The 23,158-nt window shown below is 38.0% G+C and overlaps 1 protein-coding gene across 1 annotated transcript; it reads right to left on the reverse strand.

The window, feature by feature from the left end:
• Positions 1–22,259: 22,259 nt before the first annotated feature.
• LOC133795332 (uncharacterized) lies at positions 22,260–22,637 on the reverse strand. The gene has a single exon (XM_062232785.1). It carries the CDS (start codon positions 22,635–22,637, stop codon positions 22,260–22,262), a length of 378 nt encoding a protein of 125 aa, XP_062088769.1.
• Between the last annotated feature and the right edge of the window lie 521 nt (positions 22,638–23,158).

Consider the following 23,158-nt stretch of genomic DNA (forward strand, 5'->3'; position numbering starts at 1 on the left):
ATCATTTACCCTATTTCTGATAGTCAATGGGTTAGTCCTGTTCAAGTTGTGCCTAAGAAGTCTGGGATCACGGTTGTTGAAAATGAGAAAAATGAATTAATCCCTACTAGAGTACAAACGGGGTGGAGAGTGTGCATAGACTATAGAAAGCTGAATAATGCTACTAGAAAAGACCATTTTCCATTACCTTTCATTGATCAAATGCTTGAACGATTAGCTGGCCATGCATATTATTGTTTTCTTGATGGGTATTCGGGATATAACCAAATCCCCATTGCCCCAGAAGATCAAGAAAAGACTACATTTACATGCCTTTTTGGGACTTTTGCTTATCGTCGCATGCCTTTTGGATTATGTAATGCACCTGCGACTTTTCAAAGGTGTATGATTTCGATTTTTTCTGACATGGTTGAAAGATTTCTTGAAGTATTTATGGATGATTTTTCTGTGTTTGGTTCTTCCTTTGATGAATGTCTGCATCATCTTTCACTTGTTTTAATTCGTTGCAAAGAGAAAAACCTTGTGCTTAACTGGGAAAAATGTCATTTTATGGTTAAAAAGGGAATTGTTTTAGGTCATGTAATCTCATCTGATGGAATAGAAGTTGATAAAGCTAAAGTTGATCTTATTTCAAAACTTCCCCCACCTAAAACTGTGAAAGAAATTAGATCATTTTTAGGCCATGCCGGTTTTTATAGAAGATTTATAAAAGACTTTAGCAAAATTTCTCGGCCTTTATGCCATTTACTTGGAAAAGAAAATGCTTTTGTCTTTGATAATAATTGCCATGTTGCCTTTGAAAAATTAAAAAATTTGTTGACTACGGCACCCATTATTCGACCTCCTGATTGGAAATTACCTTTTGAAATAATGTGTGATGCTTCTGATTATGCTATAGGTGCTGTCTTAGGACAAAGACTTGAAAAAATACCTCATGTAATTTACTATGCTAGCAAAACTTTAAATGATGCTCAATTAAATTATTCCACAACCGAAAAAGAATTGCTTGCTGTTGTTTTTGCATTGGAGAAATTTAGATCTTATTTGTTAGGATCTAAAATTATTGTTTATTCTGATCATGCTGCATTAAAATATCTCTTATCGAAAAAAGATGCTAAGTCTCGTTTGATCCGTTGGATCCTGCTTTTACAAGAATTCGACTTAGAAATACGTGATAAAAAAGGATCTGAAAATGTTGTTGCTGATCATTTATCTAGACTAGTTGTTGAAACTATGCATGATTCCACTCCTATCACTGAAACTTTTCCTGATGAACAATTGATGTATATTTCTTCATTGCCTTGGTATGCTGATATTGTTAATTATTTGGTCACTAATGAAATACCATCTCATTGGTCTAAGCATGATAAATCTAAATTTTATTCTGAGGTGAAAAACTTTATTTGGGATGATCCTTACTTGTTTAAATACTGCCCTGATCAAATAATTAGAAGATGCATTCCAAACTGTGATCAATCTAAAATCATATCTTTTTGTCATGATCATGCATGTGGAGGACATTTTAGTGGTAAGAAAACAGCTGCTAAAGTTTTACAATGTGGTTTTTATTGGCCTACTATCTTTCATGATACATATGTTTATTGTAAAGCTTGTGAACGTTGCCAAAAGTTAGGAAGTTTAACTAAAAGAAACATGATGCCTTTAAATCCTATTCTTATTATTGACATATTTAATGTTTGGGGCATTGATTTTATGGGACCATTTCCTAACTCTTTTGGTAATCTTTATATACTTGTTGGAGTTGATTATGTGTCTAAATGGGTTGAAGCTATTGCATGCCACACTAATGACCACAAAGTTGTGCTTCGGTTTTTAAAAGAAAATATATTTTCCCGTTTTGGTTCACCACGTGCTATAATTAGTGATAACGGTACACACTTTTGTAATAGGCCATTTGAACATTTGATAAAACAATATGGCATTACACATAAAGTCTCAACACCATATCACCCACAAACTAGTGGTCAAGTTGAAGTGTCTAATAGGGAAGTTAAGCACATTTTAGAAAAAACTGTGAATCCAACTAGGAAAGATTGGTCCTTAAGACTCACTGATGCATTATGGGCGTATCGTACCGCGTACAAAACACCCATTGGCATGTCACCCTACAGACTTGTGTATGGGAAGGCGTGCCACTTACCTGTTGAGTTAGAACATAGAGCCTTTTGGGCAATTAAGCAGTTAAACTTTTCTTTAGACAAGGCAGGTGAAAAACGAAAACTTCAACTAAATGAACTAGACGAAATTAGGAATGATGCATATGACTATTCAAAAAAGTATAAGGATCGCATGAAATTTTACCATGATAAAAATATTTTGAGAAAAGATTTTTATCCAGGTCAGAAAGTCCTTTTATACAACTCTCGTTTGCATTTATTCCCGGGAAAGTTACGCTCTAGGTGGTCCGGTCCTTACATTGTTCGTATTGTTTTTCCACATGGAGTTATTGAAATTGAAAATCCTAAAAATGGTGATATATTTAAATTTTATATGCTAATTGTTGCTTAGTTCTTGAGTTTTTAATTAACTTATTAAGTTTTTATGTAATTTTTAATTTATTAGTCTTGTTGTAGTTTTCTTGATTTTTTATATGTTTTTATAGATATTTTATCATAATATGTTGTAATTTAATTATTTAAAATTTGTGTTGTTAGATTATAAGTTTAAAAAATGTTATTTTATTGATCTTAGTTTCTAAAGTAGATTAAATTTCAATTAGTATTTTCATGGACTTAATTTGAGTTATTTTACAATTGAAAATATTTGATTCTAATTTAATATTTACTTATTTTGTAGATAAATTGTTGCATTTTAATGCTCTTGAAAAGAGAAAAAAAAATGTTAGTTTTGAAGAGAAAAGGAATTAAAAGTGATATTTTTGTAGAAAGTAACAAGAAAAATGTTTTCTTTCCAGGCCCATGCTAGAGCCCAGGCCCACATTCAGCCTTGCATCCTCCTGCCAGCCGTGGGACTCTCAAACCTCATAGCTGAAGCTTTTCTCCACCAAGGTTGCATGCTTCCAAGTCACCAAAGTCTCCTTCAGCCTTCACGTGACCCAGCAGCAACAATTCTCCACCTCCCAGCACTCAAGCTCTTCACCATTCAGCAATTCCCAGCAAGCCCAACATGGGCCTTTCTCCTTCAGCAAGCCCAACGTGGGCCTTTCTCCTTCAGCAGCCCAACTGGCCCAGGTCCCCAACTCGCCCAGCAGGCCCCAAACCTCCCAGCCGCCTGTCATTGCCGTACAAACACCTCTTGAGCCCACAAATTTGCTTATTGTCCCCTTGTCTAAAATGCCACATTTTTACTCATTTTCTACACACTTTTTACCCCAAAATCATCATCACTCCTACAATTTACCCCTATTTACAATATTATTATTAATTTAATCAATTTACTTAATTTAAATTGACTATTTTAATAATCTCATTTTGGCTATAAATAAGGGTTTTGAAGACCATTTTGGTGTGCTTAATGTTTTGGTTACCATATTTTTCTCTCATTTTCTCTCTACCATTCGATCTTCCATTTGGGTTTTTCAAGAGCATTTTGCAAGTATGTATGTCTTTTATTTTGTAATTTCTACTCTAGCTATGTGCTTCTAATCTTTTCATAAGATTATTAAGATCATGATGAAGCAACTTGTAACTAGGTAATATTTATGTTGTATGTTGATTTCCCTTGTAATGCAACAAAGTCTATGGATTTTTCTTCTTCATATACTTCTTTCATCTTAAATATCTTGTATTTTAGATTGTTAGAACATATTTACACTTTGTTCTTCATTAGTGCATAAACATAATATTCTTTGTGTAAGATGTGTCATTAAATTGTACACATCCATGCTTAGAACAAAAATATTATGTTTTGCCTTATAAATAATGTTCATTGGTTTATTTGTTATTTCATTAGATTGATTTACACTAAATGTTTTGAAATTATAATTTTGAAAAGTGAAGAAAAATCCTATCTTTTTATAAGAAATTTGTGCTTAAAATTATAAATCTTTTTGGAAAATGATAGTTTAAAATATTTTAACTATCACTAAAACTTGGGAATCAATATACTAATAAATATTATTAAACTTACATTTTGTGGATTCTAGTATCTTAATAATCTTTTCTTTTAACACTTATTTTCTACTCATTATTGCTTTATTTTTATTCTCTTAAATAGCTTTATTTTTCAATCTTTTATTTTATGTTCATAATATTAAAACTCATCAATCTTTGGAGCTAGGTTAGAATTTATTATTTTTGATTTAAAATAGTTTCATTTTCGATTTTAGACAACTCCCTTGGGTTCGACATCCTTGCTTACACGATCACTATTCTTTATGGACGATTCGTGCGCTTGCGATATATAAATTTTTAAACATACCCGTTTTGGGTCCATCAACAAACTGCATAAGTTCACCAAACAGATTAAATAGAAACTTTCTCTTGAGAAAAACAACCAAATCAATGTGAAAATGTTATTAATAAGCGTATATTTTGTACGCTTATCATAACCCCGAAGCCGAGGGAGGAAAAAAGAAGAAAGGGGAAAGATATTTCTCCGTGTATAGAGTATACACCGAGCTCAATGAGTCTCGGGAGAGCATATACCTGGCTAATGAAAACCAGGTCCCCTTTAGGCGTCCGGACCCGATGAGAAATCAAAAATCCAAGAGGGATTCCAGTAAATATTGTCGGTTCCACAGAGACACCGGGCATACAACAGATGAATGTAGACAATTGAAGGACGGGATCGAAGGGTTGATCTCGAGAGGTTACTTCCGGCAATATGTCAAAAACCAGAGTACTGGTCAGACGGCCGCAAGCCAGAGAGTAGCCGCGCCCCCGACGACACAAAATAGTAACTCCCGAGCTCGGGAAGAGGACAGGCCCCCGCCGATTGATGGAGAGGATGTAATAACCATCTCGGGAGGGCCTCACCTCGTAGGAGGGGGCAGGAATGCCCAAAAGAGGTATGTTAACGAGTTGAAGACAGGGGACGGGTCTCCTTATGAACCCGAACCTAGAGCACCAAAAAGTCAGAGGATTGAAACACAGCCAATAACCTTCACCAAGGAAGACGCCTCTCATGTTCAGTTCCCTCATCATGATCCGCTGGTCATCACTCTTCAGTTGGCCAATAAAAGGGTCCACCGAGTTCTCATAGATAATGGGAGCTCAGTCAACATCCTTTATAAAGCAACCCTCGAAAAGATGGGACTCTCCCTTCGCGACCTGAAAGCATGTGCAACTACTTTGTACGACTTTTCAGGAGAAGGAACTGCCTGTATGGGATCCATTGAGCTCCCCGTGACCTTGGGAGACTATCCAGTCTCGGTGACCAAGATAATGGAGTTCGTGGTAGTAGACTTACCATCTGCCTACAATGTGCTGCTCGGGAGACCCGCCCTGGTCGGGCTGGGGGCAGTTTCATCTGTAAGGCATCTGGCCCTTAAGTTCCCGACCCCTAGTGGAGTCGGGACATTAAAAGGAGACCAATTGGCAGGGAGGGAGTGCTATAGCATCTCCTTGAGGGGAAAGAAACAAACGAACGCTCAAGCACTCGTTATCATACAAAATAAAGACGGAACAGTTTTAGAAATTGACGAGGAGATTGATCCGAGGATTGAGGAGAAAGCTGACCTCGAACCTTTAGAGGAGCTCGAAGAAATTCAGCTCGAAGAAACTGATACCTCGAAGAAAGTGAAGGTCGGAAAACACCTCCAAGATGAGGCAAAATAGCAATTAATTTGCTTTCTGAAGAAAAACCAGGATGTCTTCGCGTGGTCGCACTCAGACATGGTAGGGATAAGCCCGAATGTAGCAAGCCACACTCTAAACATAGACAAAAGCTTTCCCCCAAAGCAACAAAAGCAAAGACAGCTGGACGAAAACAGAAAGAAAGCACTGAAGGAGGAAGTTGACAGGTTAAAGGCAAACCATTTCATTAGGGATGCCTTTTACCCTGACTGGGTAGCCAATCCAGTGTTGGTCCCGAAGCCCAATGGGACATGGAGAACCTGTATTGACTACTTAGATCTCAACAAAGCTTGCCCAAAAGACTGTTTTTCGTTACCAAGGATTGATCAGCTCGTAGATGCCACGGCGGGGCATGGCCTGATGTCGTTCATGGATGCTTATTCTGGATATAACCAGATTCCCATGCATGCCCCAGACCAAGAACATACGAGCTTCATCACGGATAAAGGGCTATACTGCTACAATGTCATGCCATTCGGGCTTAAGAATGCTGGAGCCACATACCAGCGGCTCGTAAACATGATGTTTTCAGAACAAATAGGGAACAATATGGAGGTTTATGTTGATGACATGCTTGTAAAGTCTCAACTCAACAAGAACCATGTTGATGACCTCGAAGAGTGCTTCGGCGTACTCAGGAAGTACAACATGAAGCTAAATCCTCAGAAGTGCACTTTCGGGGTATCTTCAGGAAAATTTCTAGGCTTCATTGTGAACTCTTGTGGAATCGAGGCTAACCCCGACAAGATCAGGGCCCTGATTGATATGCCCTCGCCTCGAAGGCACAAAGATGTCCAAAGTCTGACGGGCAGGATGGCAGCCCTAAGTAGATTCATCTCGAAATCTACGGATCGTGGTCTTCCATTTTTCAACTTACTGAGGGGAGGTAAGAAGTTTGAATGGACAGAAGAGTGAGAGCTGGCCTTTCAGGAGCTCAAAAAGCATCTTGCGGAACCACCCATCCTGTCAAAACCTGAAACGGGGGAAATACTGTACCTGTACCTTTCAACTACCGAACACGCGATAAGTGCAGTGCTCGTCCGAGAAGAAGAGAGGGTGCAAAGACCCGTTTACTACATCAGTAAAAGATTACTGGGGGCAGAGTCAAGATATCCACTGATGGAGAAACTCGCGCTCAGCCTGATTCATTCATCCCGTAAGCTCCGCCCCTATTTTCAGGCACATCCCATTCATGTGCTGACTGATCAACCACTTAGACAAGTCCTGTCTAAACCAGAAGCTTCAGGTCGACTTCTTAAATGGGATGTTGAGCTTGGACAGTTCGAGATCACCTACCACCCAAGAACGACCATTAAGACACAGGCATTGGCGGACTTTATAGTGGAATGTACAGGTATAGCCGATGACGAGGTAATAACCACGGCCCACGAGCTGTGGAAACTTTACGTCGATGGCTCGTCAAATGAAAATGGAGCAGGGGCAGGGGTCATTTTGGTTACCCCCGCAGGAAGCAGATTTCATTCTGCCCTAAGATTTGGCTTTAAAGCATCGAATAATGAGGCCGAATATGAGGCTCTACTCGCGGGACTTCGTATAGCTAAGGAGCTCAAAGCTAAAGCTATACATTGCTACAGTGACTCCCAGCTCGTGGTTAATCAAATCTTGGGTGAATACCAGGCTCGCGACACAAGAATGGCAGCTTATTTGGAGAAGGCAAAATCCACGTTAGAGTGTTTCGAATTCTATACAATCGAGCAGGTTCCCCGCGAGCATAACTCGAATGCAGATGCCTTAGCTCGACTTGCCACGTCCAACGAAAACGAAGAGCTGAATGTTGTACCCATAGAACACCTATCAGCACCTAGCATTAACGAGCCAGAAGAGGAAGATGTGTGTATGATCGAAATAGAGCCGACCTAGATGAGCCCCATAGTTGATTATCTCGAAAACGGAGTTCTTCCAAAAGATCGGAGCCAAGCTCGAAAGTTGATGTATCAACTTCCCTGTTACACAATTTTGGATGGAAGGCTATACCGAAGGGGATATTCCATGCCGTTACTCAGGTGCGTAACCCCTCCCGAAGTGGAGATCACACCGGGGGGCATAGCCTATCCAAGAAGATAATACGCCAGGGATATTTCTGGCTAACCATTAAAACGGATTCTTTCGAGTATGTGAAGAAATGCGACAAATGCCAGAGATTCGCCACGATACCCCGAGCCCCACCATCCGAGCTGACCATGTTGACATCCCCATGGCCTTTCGCGGTATGGGGCATCGACCTCATAGGCTCTCTCCCGACTGGCAAAGGCGGAGTGAAATATGTTGTAGTCGCAGTGGATTACTTCACAAAATGGACGGAGGCTGAACCGTTGGCAACCATAACCTCAAAGAAGATCCTTGATTTCGTTGTAAAGAGCATCGTGTGCCGATACGGAGTACCGAGAAAGATCGTATCCGACAATGGAACCCAGTTCGATTGCGACCTATTCACCAACTTTTGTAAAAAGAACGGTATAATAAAGAGTTTTTCATCAGTGGCTCACCCTCAAGCGAATGGCCAGGTCGAAGCTGTGAACAAAACTCTCAAGAGTTCTCTAAAGAAAAAGTTGGAGGAAGCAAAGGGACGGTGGCCCGAAGAATTGCCCCAAGTCCTTTGGGGATACAGGACAACGGCTCGAACCTCGACAAGACATACCCCGTTCTCTCTAGCATACGGCTGCGAGGCAATGTTGCCCATAGAAGTCGAAATCCCAACGATTCGAACTCAGATTTACGACCAAAGTTCAAACCATACTCAGCTCGAAGAAACCTTAGACTTGATTGAAGAAAAAAGAGAAGAGGCTCAGCTGAGAAATGCTGCCTACTAGCAACGAACTACCAGATCTTTCAACAAAAGGGTTCAAGATCGAAAATTCGGAATGGGAGACCTGGTGTTGAGACGCGTATTCTTGGCAACTCGAGATCCAGCAGCTGGAGTGCTCGGGCTGAACTGGGAAGGACCATACTAGATAGAGTCAATCATCCGACCTGGTGTATACAAACTTGCGAGATTAGATGGGAGCATGGTACCGCGAGCATGGAATGGCGAACACCTTAGACCTTACTATCAGTAGTGTAGGAAAAGTGTTGCCTGTAACCATGATTTTCTATTTGTATTAGCTCGTCTGTCTGTGAATTTCATCAAATAAAAGATCCATTTCGTCCAAATATGTTATTTCTTTTTATTTTTGCAATCTCTCTTAATTTAATAACCTATGGTCACACTCATAGGATATTAAGGGGGCATCATTGGTACATATACCATCAGCTTAAAAAATAAAATAACATATACAAAAACATACAAAGTATTTGGATATAACCAAATACGCGAGCTTAGACAGTTCGGACATAACCGAATTATCACAAATATAAAGTATTTGGATATAACCAAATACGCAAGCTTAGATAGTTCGGACATAACCGAATTATCAAAAACCGAAAACGTTTGGAGTTAACCAGATGTGCAAACTTAACAGGTTTGGAACAAACCAGCCAAAAAACTAATCGAAGATAAGTAGGAACCTAAACCTACTTCGAGATAAGTCGAGATCGAGGCTGGAATATCTTAAAGAAAATAGTTTCGAACTCTTAACCTCGGAGCAAAAAACTGAGGATGAGGAAAAGTGACTAAACAAAAAAGATATAACCAAATCATTTACATGACATACCATATAAGTACTTTCGGGTTCATGGTTAAAGTAATATCCGACCTTGAAAAATAACGAGGTCGGAAGCGGATAATTTGAACAAACTGTGCATGAATGCATTGAGCTTCAAACTTAAATCCACAATATGTTTGTATGAGTAAATAAACATAAGTGACTCATCCATAAAAAAATGTGCAAAATATTTCGAGCCAAGAAATGTAAAGCATATATAAATAATATTTAAAGAAATTGTATCAGCCCCGTGGGCATAAATTAAAAATAAGTACAAAAATAAGGGGACGCAGCCCCAGTAGATGATCTCCCCGAGATCAGATCTAAGGAAGAGGATTTTCCTTGGCCTTCTCAGCATCAGCAGCGCCGGATCCCTCAGGACGAATAACATGGCTGTCCTCCTGAGCTCCCTCCGAAATGGCCTCCTGAGCAGCCTTTTCTTTCTCGAGCTGGGCAGCCTCCTCCTTCTCAAGCCGAGCATTCCACCTATCAAGAAGTGTCGCCTCGTGAGGACCCAAGAAACTGGTGTCCAGGTCTTCATTGTAGGCCCACATTCGATACATGGCCGAATCAACCGCTTGATCCTTCTTCTCTTTATACTCGACAAGGAGACGAGCTTTTTCATCCTCCATGATGTCAAAGGTGGCGGCCTTCTCCTCTTCAAGCTTCTTGTTGGCCTCCTGGAGCTGGGTGATCTCCTTCTTATGCTCCTCAAGCTCAACCTTCAGCTTCCCGAGCTCGGTGGCCATGCCCTCACGCTCCTTGGCTCCTGCCTCAAGCTTCGCATTCGCTGCCTTCAGATCATCGCTCGCCTTGAGGTGGAGATTCTTCGCCTCTTGAGCATGAGATTTGCTCGAATGAATCTCATTGTTCAACTTATAATTGAGCTGGGCGGTAAAGGCAAGAGACTGAAAAAGAAAAAAGTCACCATTAACACCAAGTCTGTGTGATTATAACCAAGAAGGACTATAAAAGGATACTTACCACGGCAGCGAGCTCGATACTCTTCTCATAGAGGACAGTGCAGTCTTGAGTATCGTTCAAACATTTCCATTGGGGAGCTTCGAGACTGCCAAAGCTCTGGCCGATCCGGGACATGACATCCGAGACCAGCGTAGATCCATGGGACCCAGCAGCATTGTCAACCACATAGGCATCCATGTGGGTGGAAACTGATAGCTTCTGAGCTCGGGAAGCAGAAGGCCTTCTAGAAGACGGACCTGAGGATGACTGGACCACCGCGGGAGGTTGGGACTCAACCATAGCGGAGGGACCGACCAGCGAGGTCGGCGCCACTGCAGAGCCAACGACCTGCGGGGACGGCGCCATTGTGGAAGCGCCGGCCTGGGAAGTCGCCACAACGGTGGAGCTCGAAACCGGCGGAGCGGGATGAGGTGTTTTCTTGGACCTCTTGGGACCCTTGCCCGGCCGATCGGTCTTCAGTGACCCCGCTCTGGGACGCTTGCTCCTCTTGGCGCCAGCACCATCGATGATGTTGTCGAGGTCGAAGTCCATCTTGCCTGCACATGTCACAACACAGAGTGACTTAATAAAAGAGAAGCATACAAGTTGTTGCAGTATCACAGACATATAAAGTGATGATAGGAGAAACCTAACTGGAACTCTCCCCCGAGCTCGAGCTTGGGGACCATGAAATTCCCCCGTCTTCAGAGGAGGCGGGGGGAGTGCCTTCCCTATATGTGGGTGATAACCTCGAAAGGTCCCTATAGTCGTTGGTCCCGTACTGAACAGCTATCCCGTTCCACACTTCGTCCGTGGTATACTTGGTGTCGTATTTCCCGAGCCCACCATCAAACCTATGGACACAGTCATCTACCCAACTCCATATGTAGAAGTGGTATCTATCATGTGGGCATGAGACTAACCTATTGGGCCTATGTTTTAGTAAGGTGGGGGACCACATTCTCGAGGTAGGAAGGACTTTACCTTCATCCGAATCTGAGCTCGAGGCCTCATCATAAGCCTCATTCCCCGACAGCGGACTCCTCAGCCGAACTGGAAGTGGCGGCCTCGTTTCTCTCCTCGGAGGAAGGGCGCCTGTGGGCAGAGGCACCTGCTCTCAGTGTTCATATTTTTTATTGGACCAGTCAAAGGTGGACTGGCCCTCCCCCAAAAGTCCGTACTTTCGGAGCCTATCCTCGTGTAGAAGGTATAAGAGAGACCTCTTTCCATGGGGGAGTTGGAGCAGGGTCTCTCTATGCTCCTTCATTGTCTCGTCAGGAGTGGGATGCTGAAAATTGGCTGAAAGACAAGACATATTTCTACTAAGTACGAATCTAAGAGCTAAAATCTCGAGCACAGAAATAAAGATAACAAGATTACTTACGAATCCGCCTGAACGAGTAGTGCCGAGACGGGGACAGACCGTCTGTCCAGAAGAAGGCCCTCTTGAAATCAGGCGGATGATTGGGAAGATCTTCAAAGACCTTCTTCTCCTTGGGATAGCTCGAGAGATAATAAAAGCCATCCCCTCCCCGAGCTCGGGAGGGGTTACTTTTCAGAAAAAAGAGATACAAGATCTCTTGAGGCGAAGGTCCTTTCCACCCCATCTCGTGGTATAAGGACCTCAGGGCAGACAAAACCCTGTAAGAATTGGTGTTGAGTTGGAATGGAGCCAACCCAACGAAATCAGTGAAGTCTTTGAAAAAAGACTTCAAGGGCAACAGTGCTCCCGCCCTCATATGTTCCTGGCTCCAGGCCACGTATTTCACATTGGCGTCGCGGCCCCCAGGGGCGAAGCAGCTTCGTTCATGCTCGGCCGGAGCTCGACACTTCAAGGAGCCTGACAGGCTAAGACCGTGGAAAGCCAGGATGTCAGTTATCTGACTAGTTGTGGTAACCGAGCTCCAATAGTGCTTGGCCTCAAACATTTCTCTCCTCGGCTGCGAGGAAGAAGGTTCCCCCATTAGTGAAAATTTGAGCTCTCCTAGATGGTAGGCGACAATAACCTTTAATGCAGGATCGAGAGGAATCGGCCTAGGTCCTGAATTGGATTCCGGATAGAGGGCCTCCCGAAGAACTCTCCTCTTCTGCTCTATGACCTCGTCTATCTGGCGGCGGTAGTGAGCTCGAATATCCTCTTGCTCGCGCGCAAACTCGTATTCTCTTATCCGACGTTGATTCCGGGCGAACAGCGATTCTGGGCTCGGAGGTTTTGGCTCATAAGGGATTGCCAGCAACGACCCCCACCGTCTTTCCAGATTCTGTGACATCTAGCGAGAAAGAAAAAATGGTGAGGGCCATGTGTAACGACCCAAATTTCCTAATAAGGTTTAGGACCTTGATTAGGAGGCCGGGAGGGCCATAATTGGTTTACTGTACTATTATGTGATTATATGCATGATTGTGTGGGTCATATTATTATATGATGATAAAGGCATGCATGGGACTATATACTCTGCTGTGAGGGCATTATGGTAATTTGGCTCATTGAGAGCGTAATTGTGTATTTGTGTGTATATTGGTAGGTTAATGTTGAGACCACATTATTATGTGGATATATTTGTGATCTGTGACTCGAGACGATCCTAGCGAGCAAAGTGGCGAAAAGTCATGGCGGGGATTTATACCTGGCTCGGGGTGAGCTTAGGGGTATAAATGGGAATTTAGCGAATATACTGGAGTCTATTATGACATTGAGGAATAATATTGATAACTAATTAGGTATTGGGAATTAAGCGGGAAATATTAGAGACACTCGAGGAATTAGCGGGAATTGGGTAAAATGACTAAAATGCCCTTAAGTGGATTAAAGGGTTTAGACTTAATGGGGAGGGCATACTAGTCATTTAGCTTACAGAAGTTAGATAATACCAGGGCTTTATGTTAGTGGGATTTGTAGAATATTGGAGAAGTCTGAAAAAGAAAGAAAAGGAAGGGAAAAGAGAGAAGGGAAAACAAAGAGAGTTCTCTAAGTCGGTTTATGTTTTCTTCACCAATTTCTTGAGGATTTCTGGAGTAAAACTCAGAGGGAAGTTAGTCCAATTAAGCCACAAGGTTACTGAGCAAAGATTGAGGATTTGGCAAGGGTTAGCAGGATTAGGCCATCACTTGAGGTAAGGTTCTGTAATCTCTTCAGTTGCTGGTTTGGTTTTGTTTCTGGTTTTTAAGCTATGGTGCTTAAGTTGAATTGGATGGAACTTTAGGAATTCAGGCTTAAGACTGAGGAGAAGCAAGCCAAGAAGGTTTAGAGACAGCTTGTGGTCGAAATTCTATCAAAGGTATAAAGCCTAAACTCTAACTTTGTTGTTCAGCTGGTTTTGATTGAGTTTTGGAGCTTAGGAGTGGCTATGGTGAATTCTGAGTTTGTGGATGCATGTGCTTGAGTTCTAGATGTTTGGGGTGCTTGGGATGAGTGGAATATGGTCATGAGGTTGTTTTTGAGATTGGGAAAGAGTTGGAAGAGTTTTGGTTCGAGTTGGTTCGAGAAAATCGCAGAGGAGGAAAATTGGTGTAAATCTGTCTGTGACTAGCGCTACAGCGCTAGCCTTTGGGCGCTGTAGCGCTAGGCCAAGTTTGCTGAGGGATTTTGGCTTCTGTTTGTAGCACTGTAGCACCCTCCCATGAGCGCTGTAGCGCTACCCTGCTTCCTGAAGTGGATTTTAGGGTTGTTTGCAAGGGTTTTTGACCTAAGGTTTGGGGTTTGGTTCCACCACCTTGTTTGGTGGAACTAGGACTTCCCGGGGGCTCGGGATTGGCCCCGGGGCTAGGTTTTGAACTTGGGGATTTATAATGACTTTGGCCATGATTGTGATTAGGTAAGCGCTAGGGCTCGAGGGGGATCGTGCTCAAGGAGTCAAGTGATCAAAGCTAGTGAATTGAAAGGTAAGAAAGTTGCACCCGATTATGTGGTTAGGTTGGGACTAAGTGTTCCCTATACTTGTATACATTGTTATGTGAATGTGATTAACCATGTGAACACGATGGGACTAAGAGCTCCCTCCACTTGTATATCATGTCGTGAGATGGTGTTATTATACCATGGGACATGCGATTACCGGCCTAAGGGTGTCGGAATCAATATTTGCGCACTGGGGCGCGGCTCGGCCACTGGTAGCTGAGGCAGCTTATTTATCACTGAGCTCGGTTAAGCTGGCCGGAGTCAGTGAGTATTACACTGGGGGCGGCCCTAATGAGCCGAAGACAGTGTGTTAAATAGAGGGTGCGACTAGGGGCGCCAACCCTGAATGTTATTTGATGGTTGTGACAATCTATTGGCTATGAATGTGAATATTGTGTTATGAATATAGTTGGTTGACTGTTTGGATGACAAACTGTTATTACTGCTTGAATAAATGTTATGAAATATCGGATTCTTAGTTGAGCATTGTGAAATATTAGATAAGTGTTGCTGATCTTGCTATGTTAATATGCTTTCTTGCTGGGCCTTGGCTCACGGGTGCTACGTGGTGCAGGTAAAGGCAAGGGTAGGCTGAATCAACCATGAGTTGGAGAGCTCTGGGGGCGAGGTGTACATCGTCAGCTGCTCGGCCGCCACGGTCGAGAAATTGTACAGGAACGGAAACCTAAAATGTATATTTTGCCATTATAGTGGCTTGAACTATTTGTAACTTCTAGAATTTGTTGTATCTAAGACACCTAAACCCTGTTTTGAGTCTCCATGTATTAAACCGTCATTTTTCCATGGAAATAGTCTGTTTGTGACCAAAATCTTTTATTCTTACTCTGATAATGGTATAGAGTTTACACTTTGTCTGAATGACTTGGTTAGCAAGTCTTGCACTAATTTAAACACACAGTGTAACGGTCTTGGTTATCCAGGGCGTTACACCATGCATGCAAGAATTGCGAGCTCGAAGTTACGAGCTCGGGGTTAAGGAACAAAACAAGCTATGTATTAGGGCCCGTATTGAAGAGTCAGGACGTGCGTTCCACGGGAAAGGAAGGAGAGTGGAATTTTTTTTTAAAATCCCGAAAATCAAGAAAAAAAAAGAGTGGCGGTTAACCAGAAAAGGCAGTCTTGGGTTTCGTGCATTTATCAGAGACAAGGTTTTTTACCCAAAAACTTAGTGTACAAGAAACGTCGCCTAAAAAATTTTCAAAACCCAGAAAATAGGAACCTCACTCAAACATGAAAACTGGGTATAAGCCAATGATGTAAATTGAGTATGGAAGTCTAAAAAGCATAAGAGCCTATCCGATCAAAACCTCCTATCATATTATGCTAAGGGTGTAAACTAGCATAAACACATACGCAGCAAGAACAGTATGAACAAAAAATAACAAAATGGAAAACAAAGATTGCACACTTACACAATAATAGAGTTTGGAGAGAGATCGTTGATTGAAGGAGAGGTTGCAAGTAAGAACTCACGGACTCAAAAAAACCAGGGTTTCTTTGGCCGAGAAAACATGCACGGGACAGAAACTGTGTAGGAAGGTCTCTGGTTTTGATTTTCCTTCTTTTCTTGCTTCTGGGGAACGAAGATATAAAAAAGAAGATGAAGAGTGGGGTCTCGTATATATAGATGAAAAAAGGGGGATTAATCCAGGGCGTTGAACAAAATCCTTCCCAGATCCAACGGTCAGGGGTCAATGACAAGATGGCGCCGAAAAGGTGGCAGACGGATGATCGTGGGTATGTTTCCAAGGTACTCAAGTACCAAAAATGAGCAATACCCAGCTAACGTGTGTCCATTTTCAAAAGTGTATGACGATACAGTTCTCAAAGAAAGTAGTTCAAAAGTTTCATTCTCTTAGGATTCGAACAAATACTTTTGAGGGGGCAAGATGTTATACCCAGATTTCGAGCTATGTTAAATATGACCTCGAAAGTTGGATTCGCAGCAAATGAACTCGTATAGTTGGAAGTATGTTCCAGGATTAAGTATCGAGCCTGCAAGACATAGACGACCTCGAGTATGGTGACCACGGAGTGTTCATGATCTCGAAAGGTAGCTCCGAGGACGCATCCATCTTCAGGGATGACCTCGGATCAGGAGTCCCAAGCTCGACGCACATATGATCTCGCAAGCCATGTGACCTCGGGAGATGTCTCTAGCTCAGGAGCTGACGAGAAACCTGGGAAGCTAAGGCCTTGGAGATATATGATAACCACCTTGAATATCTGTAAGTGTTGTAAATACGAGATGTAATCCTCATTTATTACTGTAAATCCCCTAGAATCGTGGGATATTAGTTGGTCAGTTATACGTCCCCTGGTCTTCAGGGGATGTTTCCTTTTATATCTGATTATAGGCATTTAAAGCCATTAATTTTATTCACAAAAAGAGTAACTACCCAAAATATGTGGGATAGTACTCCGCGGCCTTCTCTATAAATAGAGAGGCCGTGCACCATTGTAAAGGATCGAAGTTCTGAAGCTTGAGAGAAAACTCTGAAGAATTCATCCTTGAAGAATTTTCAGAGATAATCTTGAGTTTAATAACAGAGACTCGTAGACTAGGCAGATTTAACTGCTGAACCACGTAAAAATCGTGTGTTTGTATCGTGACATCTTAATTGGCCATAATCAGTTATTGTTTACGTGCTCTCCTTTCACTGATTGACGAAAAACGGCGTCAACAAAATAGAATAAAAGATTTATAGTTGATTGGAAAACTAGTACCACTGTTTGCATATAAATCAACCGTATTTTAGTAATTATTTTGGATTACCGTATAAATCAAACTTTTTTTTAAATTACCGTATTATTTGTAATTTTCCCTATAAATAATAACCTTCTCTTCTCTAGCGTTGTTTTATGAGAGCTTGTTCATTTTTTGCACTTCTGAGGTTGAGTTTCTTTGATTCTTCACTATCTCAAAGTAAAGATTTGATAATGTGGGTTTTTTCTTAAATGGCAACTAAATTTTAGTTCCATCCAACTGTTCTTGACTTTGGGAGTTGTGCCAGGCCTGGCCTTGGACACATGGGCTAGATCTGTACCTAGGGTCCTTATATAATGAAGCTCAATTTTTTTTAAAACAATATTATTTTTTACATGGGCAAAGACCTCAAAAATTTTAAAAATATCATTTTATATATAATTTATTTTAAGTGTTCTTGGTTGCCGGAAGGAACACCACAGTTGTGGTGGGATGCTTAGTTCGAATGGGGCTCCATTTGATTTTTTGGAAGTTGGTCTGCATATTAATATTGACATTATTCTGTCATTTTTTTGGAATTTTTTTTCTTTCTCATCTTTTATTGCTGTTGTGTTCTTAGTTTGGTTTTTCTACTCTTTTAGAATTTTTTCATGAGATTTGATGATAATTTTTTTTTATAGCGTTTTTCATTACTTAGTATTTTAGATAGTATAATTTTTTAACGATCTTGTATGTTATTATATGCCGGTTTTATTAGCCTTTTGTTATCCTTGGCTCACCCTTGAAAGTAATGATTTATCATTGCGGCTTATGAGATAGCTATTTTACTTGTATTAAATGTTTGGTTTTTTTACTTTAATATATGAGTTTATATATGAGATCATTTATTATTATGATAGATGTATACTTGTAGTTGACAAATGTATATTTTTACAAGGCACGATTATAAAAGTGTACGTTTTTCATAATCGTGTATGAGATTAATTATTTTTTATGATTCCAATTTTGTTATACGACGGTATTTATTATTGTAGTCACATTAAACTTCTTACAAATTTTTAAAAAATTTTGAATAATTTAAGATGTCGAAAAATAGTTCAAAACTTTTAGTATCGTCACACATGCAAATATCGTTTTAGATCCTATTTTCAGTACACTAAATTATTCAAATTTTTTTAAAAATTTACCGTTGTAATTATAATAAATACTATCGTGTAAAAAAATCGAAGTTTACGTATGTAAAAATGTACAATTGTACAATTTACTATAATAGTGCACAAAATCTTGCACAATTGTAGCAGTGCCCATTTTTATATATATATATATATATTAATTAATTTCTATTGAATTTAGAAATAATTGCATTCCTGACTGTCAAGTATATTTATTTCCAACTCTCTCCTACTATACTATCATAAAAATAAATGAATAATTGCATATGCATTATGCAAATTAATTAAGGAATGTTGACTACATGTCCTAATATGAATGATGCTAAACTAGATGGCTATCCTAATATCTTTATATCTAGACATTTACTTCTCAATCTATCACTCTACTACTTACACAGTACACTTATTAACAGATTGTACTGCATTATTTCTTCATTTATTTATTATATATGTATGTATATAAAAATAAAATAAAAAGTCACCAGTTTTTTCGAGCATCTATGTGGGCAATAAGAATAATAATACTGATATCACCATTCTCTTTACATCTAATTTTAGAGCATGCTGGCTGATCTCTGCCTTAACATTAATTAATTTATAAATGAGTATACATGTCATCTCACTCTCATAAATCATAATAACACAAGGCCAAAGTTTTAGGTAGCACAGGACCAGTACTTGATCACTAGTCACTACCTTTTGTTACATCATGAATAATGTGTATATATATATATATATATTTGTTTTATTATTTCAATTTCAATATATCTACATATTGTTGAATTTATGTGGTCTTGAACTCATCTTCTCCTAGTGACAATTGATTTGGATTAATAAAAAAAAAATCTCTGTGTGGTTTTTGAGACACCTTCAGTAAGAAATTTATCTAATTGCATGATAATCTTAATAGGCTAGAATTGTCATAAAATTAAAAATGATCGTTAGAGTATATTTCCATGATTTTGATAGTCTTGATCTAATAGTTTTGAATCTACAAAAAGAAAATAAAATAGTATTAGTGAGGGTAAAAGACTTTCAAACTCTTATTAGTTCTTTAGATAAAATATGAGAATGAATAGTGAGATTGGATACCAGAATCCTATATTTATATAGATGAGACATTTTATCAAGGTCTTTGCTACAATTGATGTCAGAATATTTGACAATTAATATAAAATGAAATATTAGATAACTCAATAAAATTAAATAACGGAATTAATGCTGACCATATTGAGAATATTTAACCATTAATCACAATATTAATTTTAATTAAAATTATAATTTTTGGTAACTCTAATTAATTGAAATAATATTCTAACACCTTCGATATGAATAGACAAGTTCGAAAAATTGACAGTGAGAGGAGAATTGTTGTTGTAATTAAATGCAGTTAGGTTATTTTCTTTTCATTAAGAGGTCCCTCTGTATTGTTTTATTTATTTATTAGTTTTGGACCCAAAGTTTTTATGTAATTTTTAGATTTATCAAACGAATATGATGCGGCATGGTATTACGTACAGGTGGAGAATTTGGGGAGAGGGTTTATAACTTTATAACAGAGACATATGAATATTTTGTGTGTGCGAAAAGATTTTATTTATGCATTAATACACTCAAAAATATTTTAATTCAAATTTTGACGTTGAAAAATATTTCGTCCACTTTTTTTTTACAATAAAAGTACTTTCCGTTCATTTCTTTTGAAAATCGTTAAAAATCTTTTATTATTTGCAGTAAAAAGACTTTATCTATGTATTATTTTTCTCAAAAAGATCTTAATCTAATATATTGTACTAAAAAATACTTTTTGTCTACTTTTATTTTTTTTAATTTAAATTAGGATTTAATTCTTTTTAAAGTATAATTAAGACTTAAAAAAATAACACATTTATTTTTAAAAAATTATATATTATTTTTTAAGAAAATTATAAAGACGAGATAAAAAAAATAATTGAAATTAACACAAAAAAGAAATTGATGAATTTCATGAAAATTGAAAAAAATTATTAAGAACAAATTAAAAAATAATTTCATTTTAAATAAATGGAATGCCTATATATATTCTTGATATATTCTTAGATGTAAATATCATCATCCAAAATTTTTTTAGCACTTTTGTTATAACATATATATTTAAAAGAATCTTTTTTTTAAACATAATTAAGATTAAATCTTAATTTAATTTTTTTTTAAAAAGTTAAAAATAGACGGAAGGTCTTTTTTAGTACAATATATTAGATTAAGGTTTTTTTGAGTAAAATAAAGCATAAATAAAGTCTTTTTGCTGCCAATAATAGAATATTTTTAACAATTGTTAAACGGAATTGATGGAATGTATTTTTATTGTAAAAAAAAGTGAATGAGATAAATAAGATATTTTTTAGAATAAGATATTTTTTAGTACAATAACACATAAATAAGATCTTTTTACTGCAAATTTCTCTTTTGTTAATTAGTTTCAGTTTTTTTTTAATGTTGGAATTAGTTTCACTGGATAGTATTTGTTGGTGGTACAGATTTTCTCAAACCCAATTACACAAATATATGAATTTCTATTACTTGACCTATTGTGGTTAATTGACGTGTCAAATGGTAATTCAACCAAAAAACATGCACTATATATTAGCCTGCGTGAATACAATTTTATAAAAGAAAAAAGAAAAAGAAATACTAATATTAGGCATACTCTATAAATACATCATTTTCATAAATTTGATTAAACTGTTTTTTAATATGATTATATTATTTTGTATATGCGCCTCATATTAAAAAAATAAAATAATTATATTCAAAAAAATATTTTATAAAAATCAAGTGTAAGTTAATTTTAATAATTTTTATATATATTATTAGAAAAAAAAATTAAACTGATAGTTATATCAATTATTTGGCGTGAAAAAGATAGTTTTTGTATACATTTAACTAAAAAACTCATTTAAATTCATACATGATCGATATATTCTAATAAAACTAATTAATGGGAAATTCATAAAAATACTTAAGATTTAAAATAAAAACTAAAAATACAGAATTTGAAAAAAAATTACCAAGGAGCACAATCATAAATACGAAACTTTTTTTTTTATAATTGTAACAATAAAAAAAATTTATAACAAAAATTTATAAATTTGTAACTATGTGTTACAATTTTATAAACAATATTTATAGAGTAAATAAAATATTATAATAAATGATTGTAGAACTGCTACAAGGTCCGTATTTTAGTAATTTTTATAAAATTCCGTTTTTTTCAATTTTTTAAATTTACAGTGATATGTGTAAGTATTCCCTAATTAATTAATTAACATGCTAATGGTTATATAATATATGTGCAGTGTTACTGTATCATTAACTTTTATGATATTTTACGTAAACGAGACCATTTCCTTTTCTGTTTATTTTAATAAAAAAGACGGGGGGGGGGGGGGGGGGGGGGACTTCGGTTCGTGAGCTATAATGATAAGTGACATCGTATATATATATATATAGATATATTTATATATATATATATATCAAATGGTATGACTGAGTAATGTAATAATCAAGATTTAAACAGCACAATTTACAATTATATATCAAATGGTCATAACTTATGTATGCAACAAATAAATGATTGGTGGCTCTGTCTATAATTATTTGATAGAATCTGTTTAATCAAAAGAATAAGAAAAAAAATGTTGGACTCTGACAAAGTAATATTCCTTTTTCTTTAAAGAAATAAAAACCAATCAACCAACCTTCTGACCTTCATTTTAATAAAAAGCCTCAAAGATTCTATAAGCCATGCCACTTTAAGTGAGAAAACAATATACAGATTGTTTGAAAGTTTTGTGATTATGAAACTAAACCTATGATCTTCATCTGGGTCAACTTTTTTCCTTTTAAAGATCTCTGAATTTTGATATTAAGACAAGACAATAGTGTGGAATGACAATTAAGATGGAGAGAAAGGTTGATCAAGAAAATCTACTGAGTCTACACCAACAAGAAATGGCATATAACAAACAAAATCATACATACATACAAAGATCAATCCTTTTTCTCTCTGTAATTATATCATTACACTATTGCTTTCTCTAAGAAAATCTTAGAAGGATCTGCAAACCGGAAAGAGAAGGAACGAGAGATCAAGCTATCACCGTCGTCGTCGTCATCATGGTGTATGTCATCCCATGCAAAGCTTATATCAAAATTCTGAGAGTAACTGTGAGGATCATAGGGGACGAGACGACGTTGTTGAGGGGCTGCACAGGACTCCAAAGACTCAGAAAGCTTCTTCTTTTCTTTCTTGAACTTCATCCAAAGAACTTTCCATATCTGCTTATATGGATTAAGTGCTTGTGTAGTTGAGGAAGACTTAGCTGTCTCTTTGTGGCAGCTTCCTAATCTGATGGTTCTTTTTTTGCTGCCTGAACTGCACCAATTTCTTATATCCATTAAGAGCTTATTAAGATGCCCAATAGGCTCTTTTGGCCTTTGGAAGATAAAGCCTTGAATGATATAATGCTTGGCCTTTGGAAGCCAGAGAGCTTTGGATATATTGCCCTTTTGGCTTGTGCTTTCACACCTGAGAGGCCAGCTAAGTAGGGAAGGTGAGAATATTAAATAAATGCATACAAGTGAAGGACAATGTTTAAGTAAAGCACATGGTGTTGGACTTGTGTGAGAATGGCCTGCAAATTTTGAACTAGAATCTTTTTTTTTATCTATTATTAATTAATATAATTATTATTATTCTATTATGAGTAGGAATATGAAGTCAATTCAGTTCAGCCGCAGCTAGCTATGAATTGAATAGTTCCAGGACTAAAATTGATAATCCATCTACATTCCGCCAAGAACCTAATTGGGTTTTTCACACTATTCACAAAATCTTAATCCGGATAAAGTGGATCCCATTTTGCATCACGTGATGCACGTGACTGTCTTGAAGATGTTTCAAGCCAACACCATGTGAG

The sequence above is a fragment of the Humulus lupulus genome, chromosome 8 (assembly GCF_963169125.1).
Source record: "Humulus lupulus chromosome 8, drHumLupu1.1, whole genome shotgun sequence".
Classification (NCBI taxonomy): domain Eukaryota; kingdom Viridiplantae; phylum Streptophyta; class Magnoliopsida; order Rosales; family Cannabaceae; genus Humulus; species Humulus lupulus.

What these genes read in the sequence shown, in the direction of transcription:
- LOC133795332 (XM_062232785.1), bottom strand. Translation starts at nt 22,637, where the DNA reads ATGGATATAAGAAATTGGTGCAGTTCAGGCAGCAAAAAAAGAACCATC.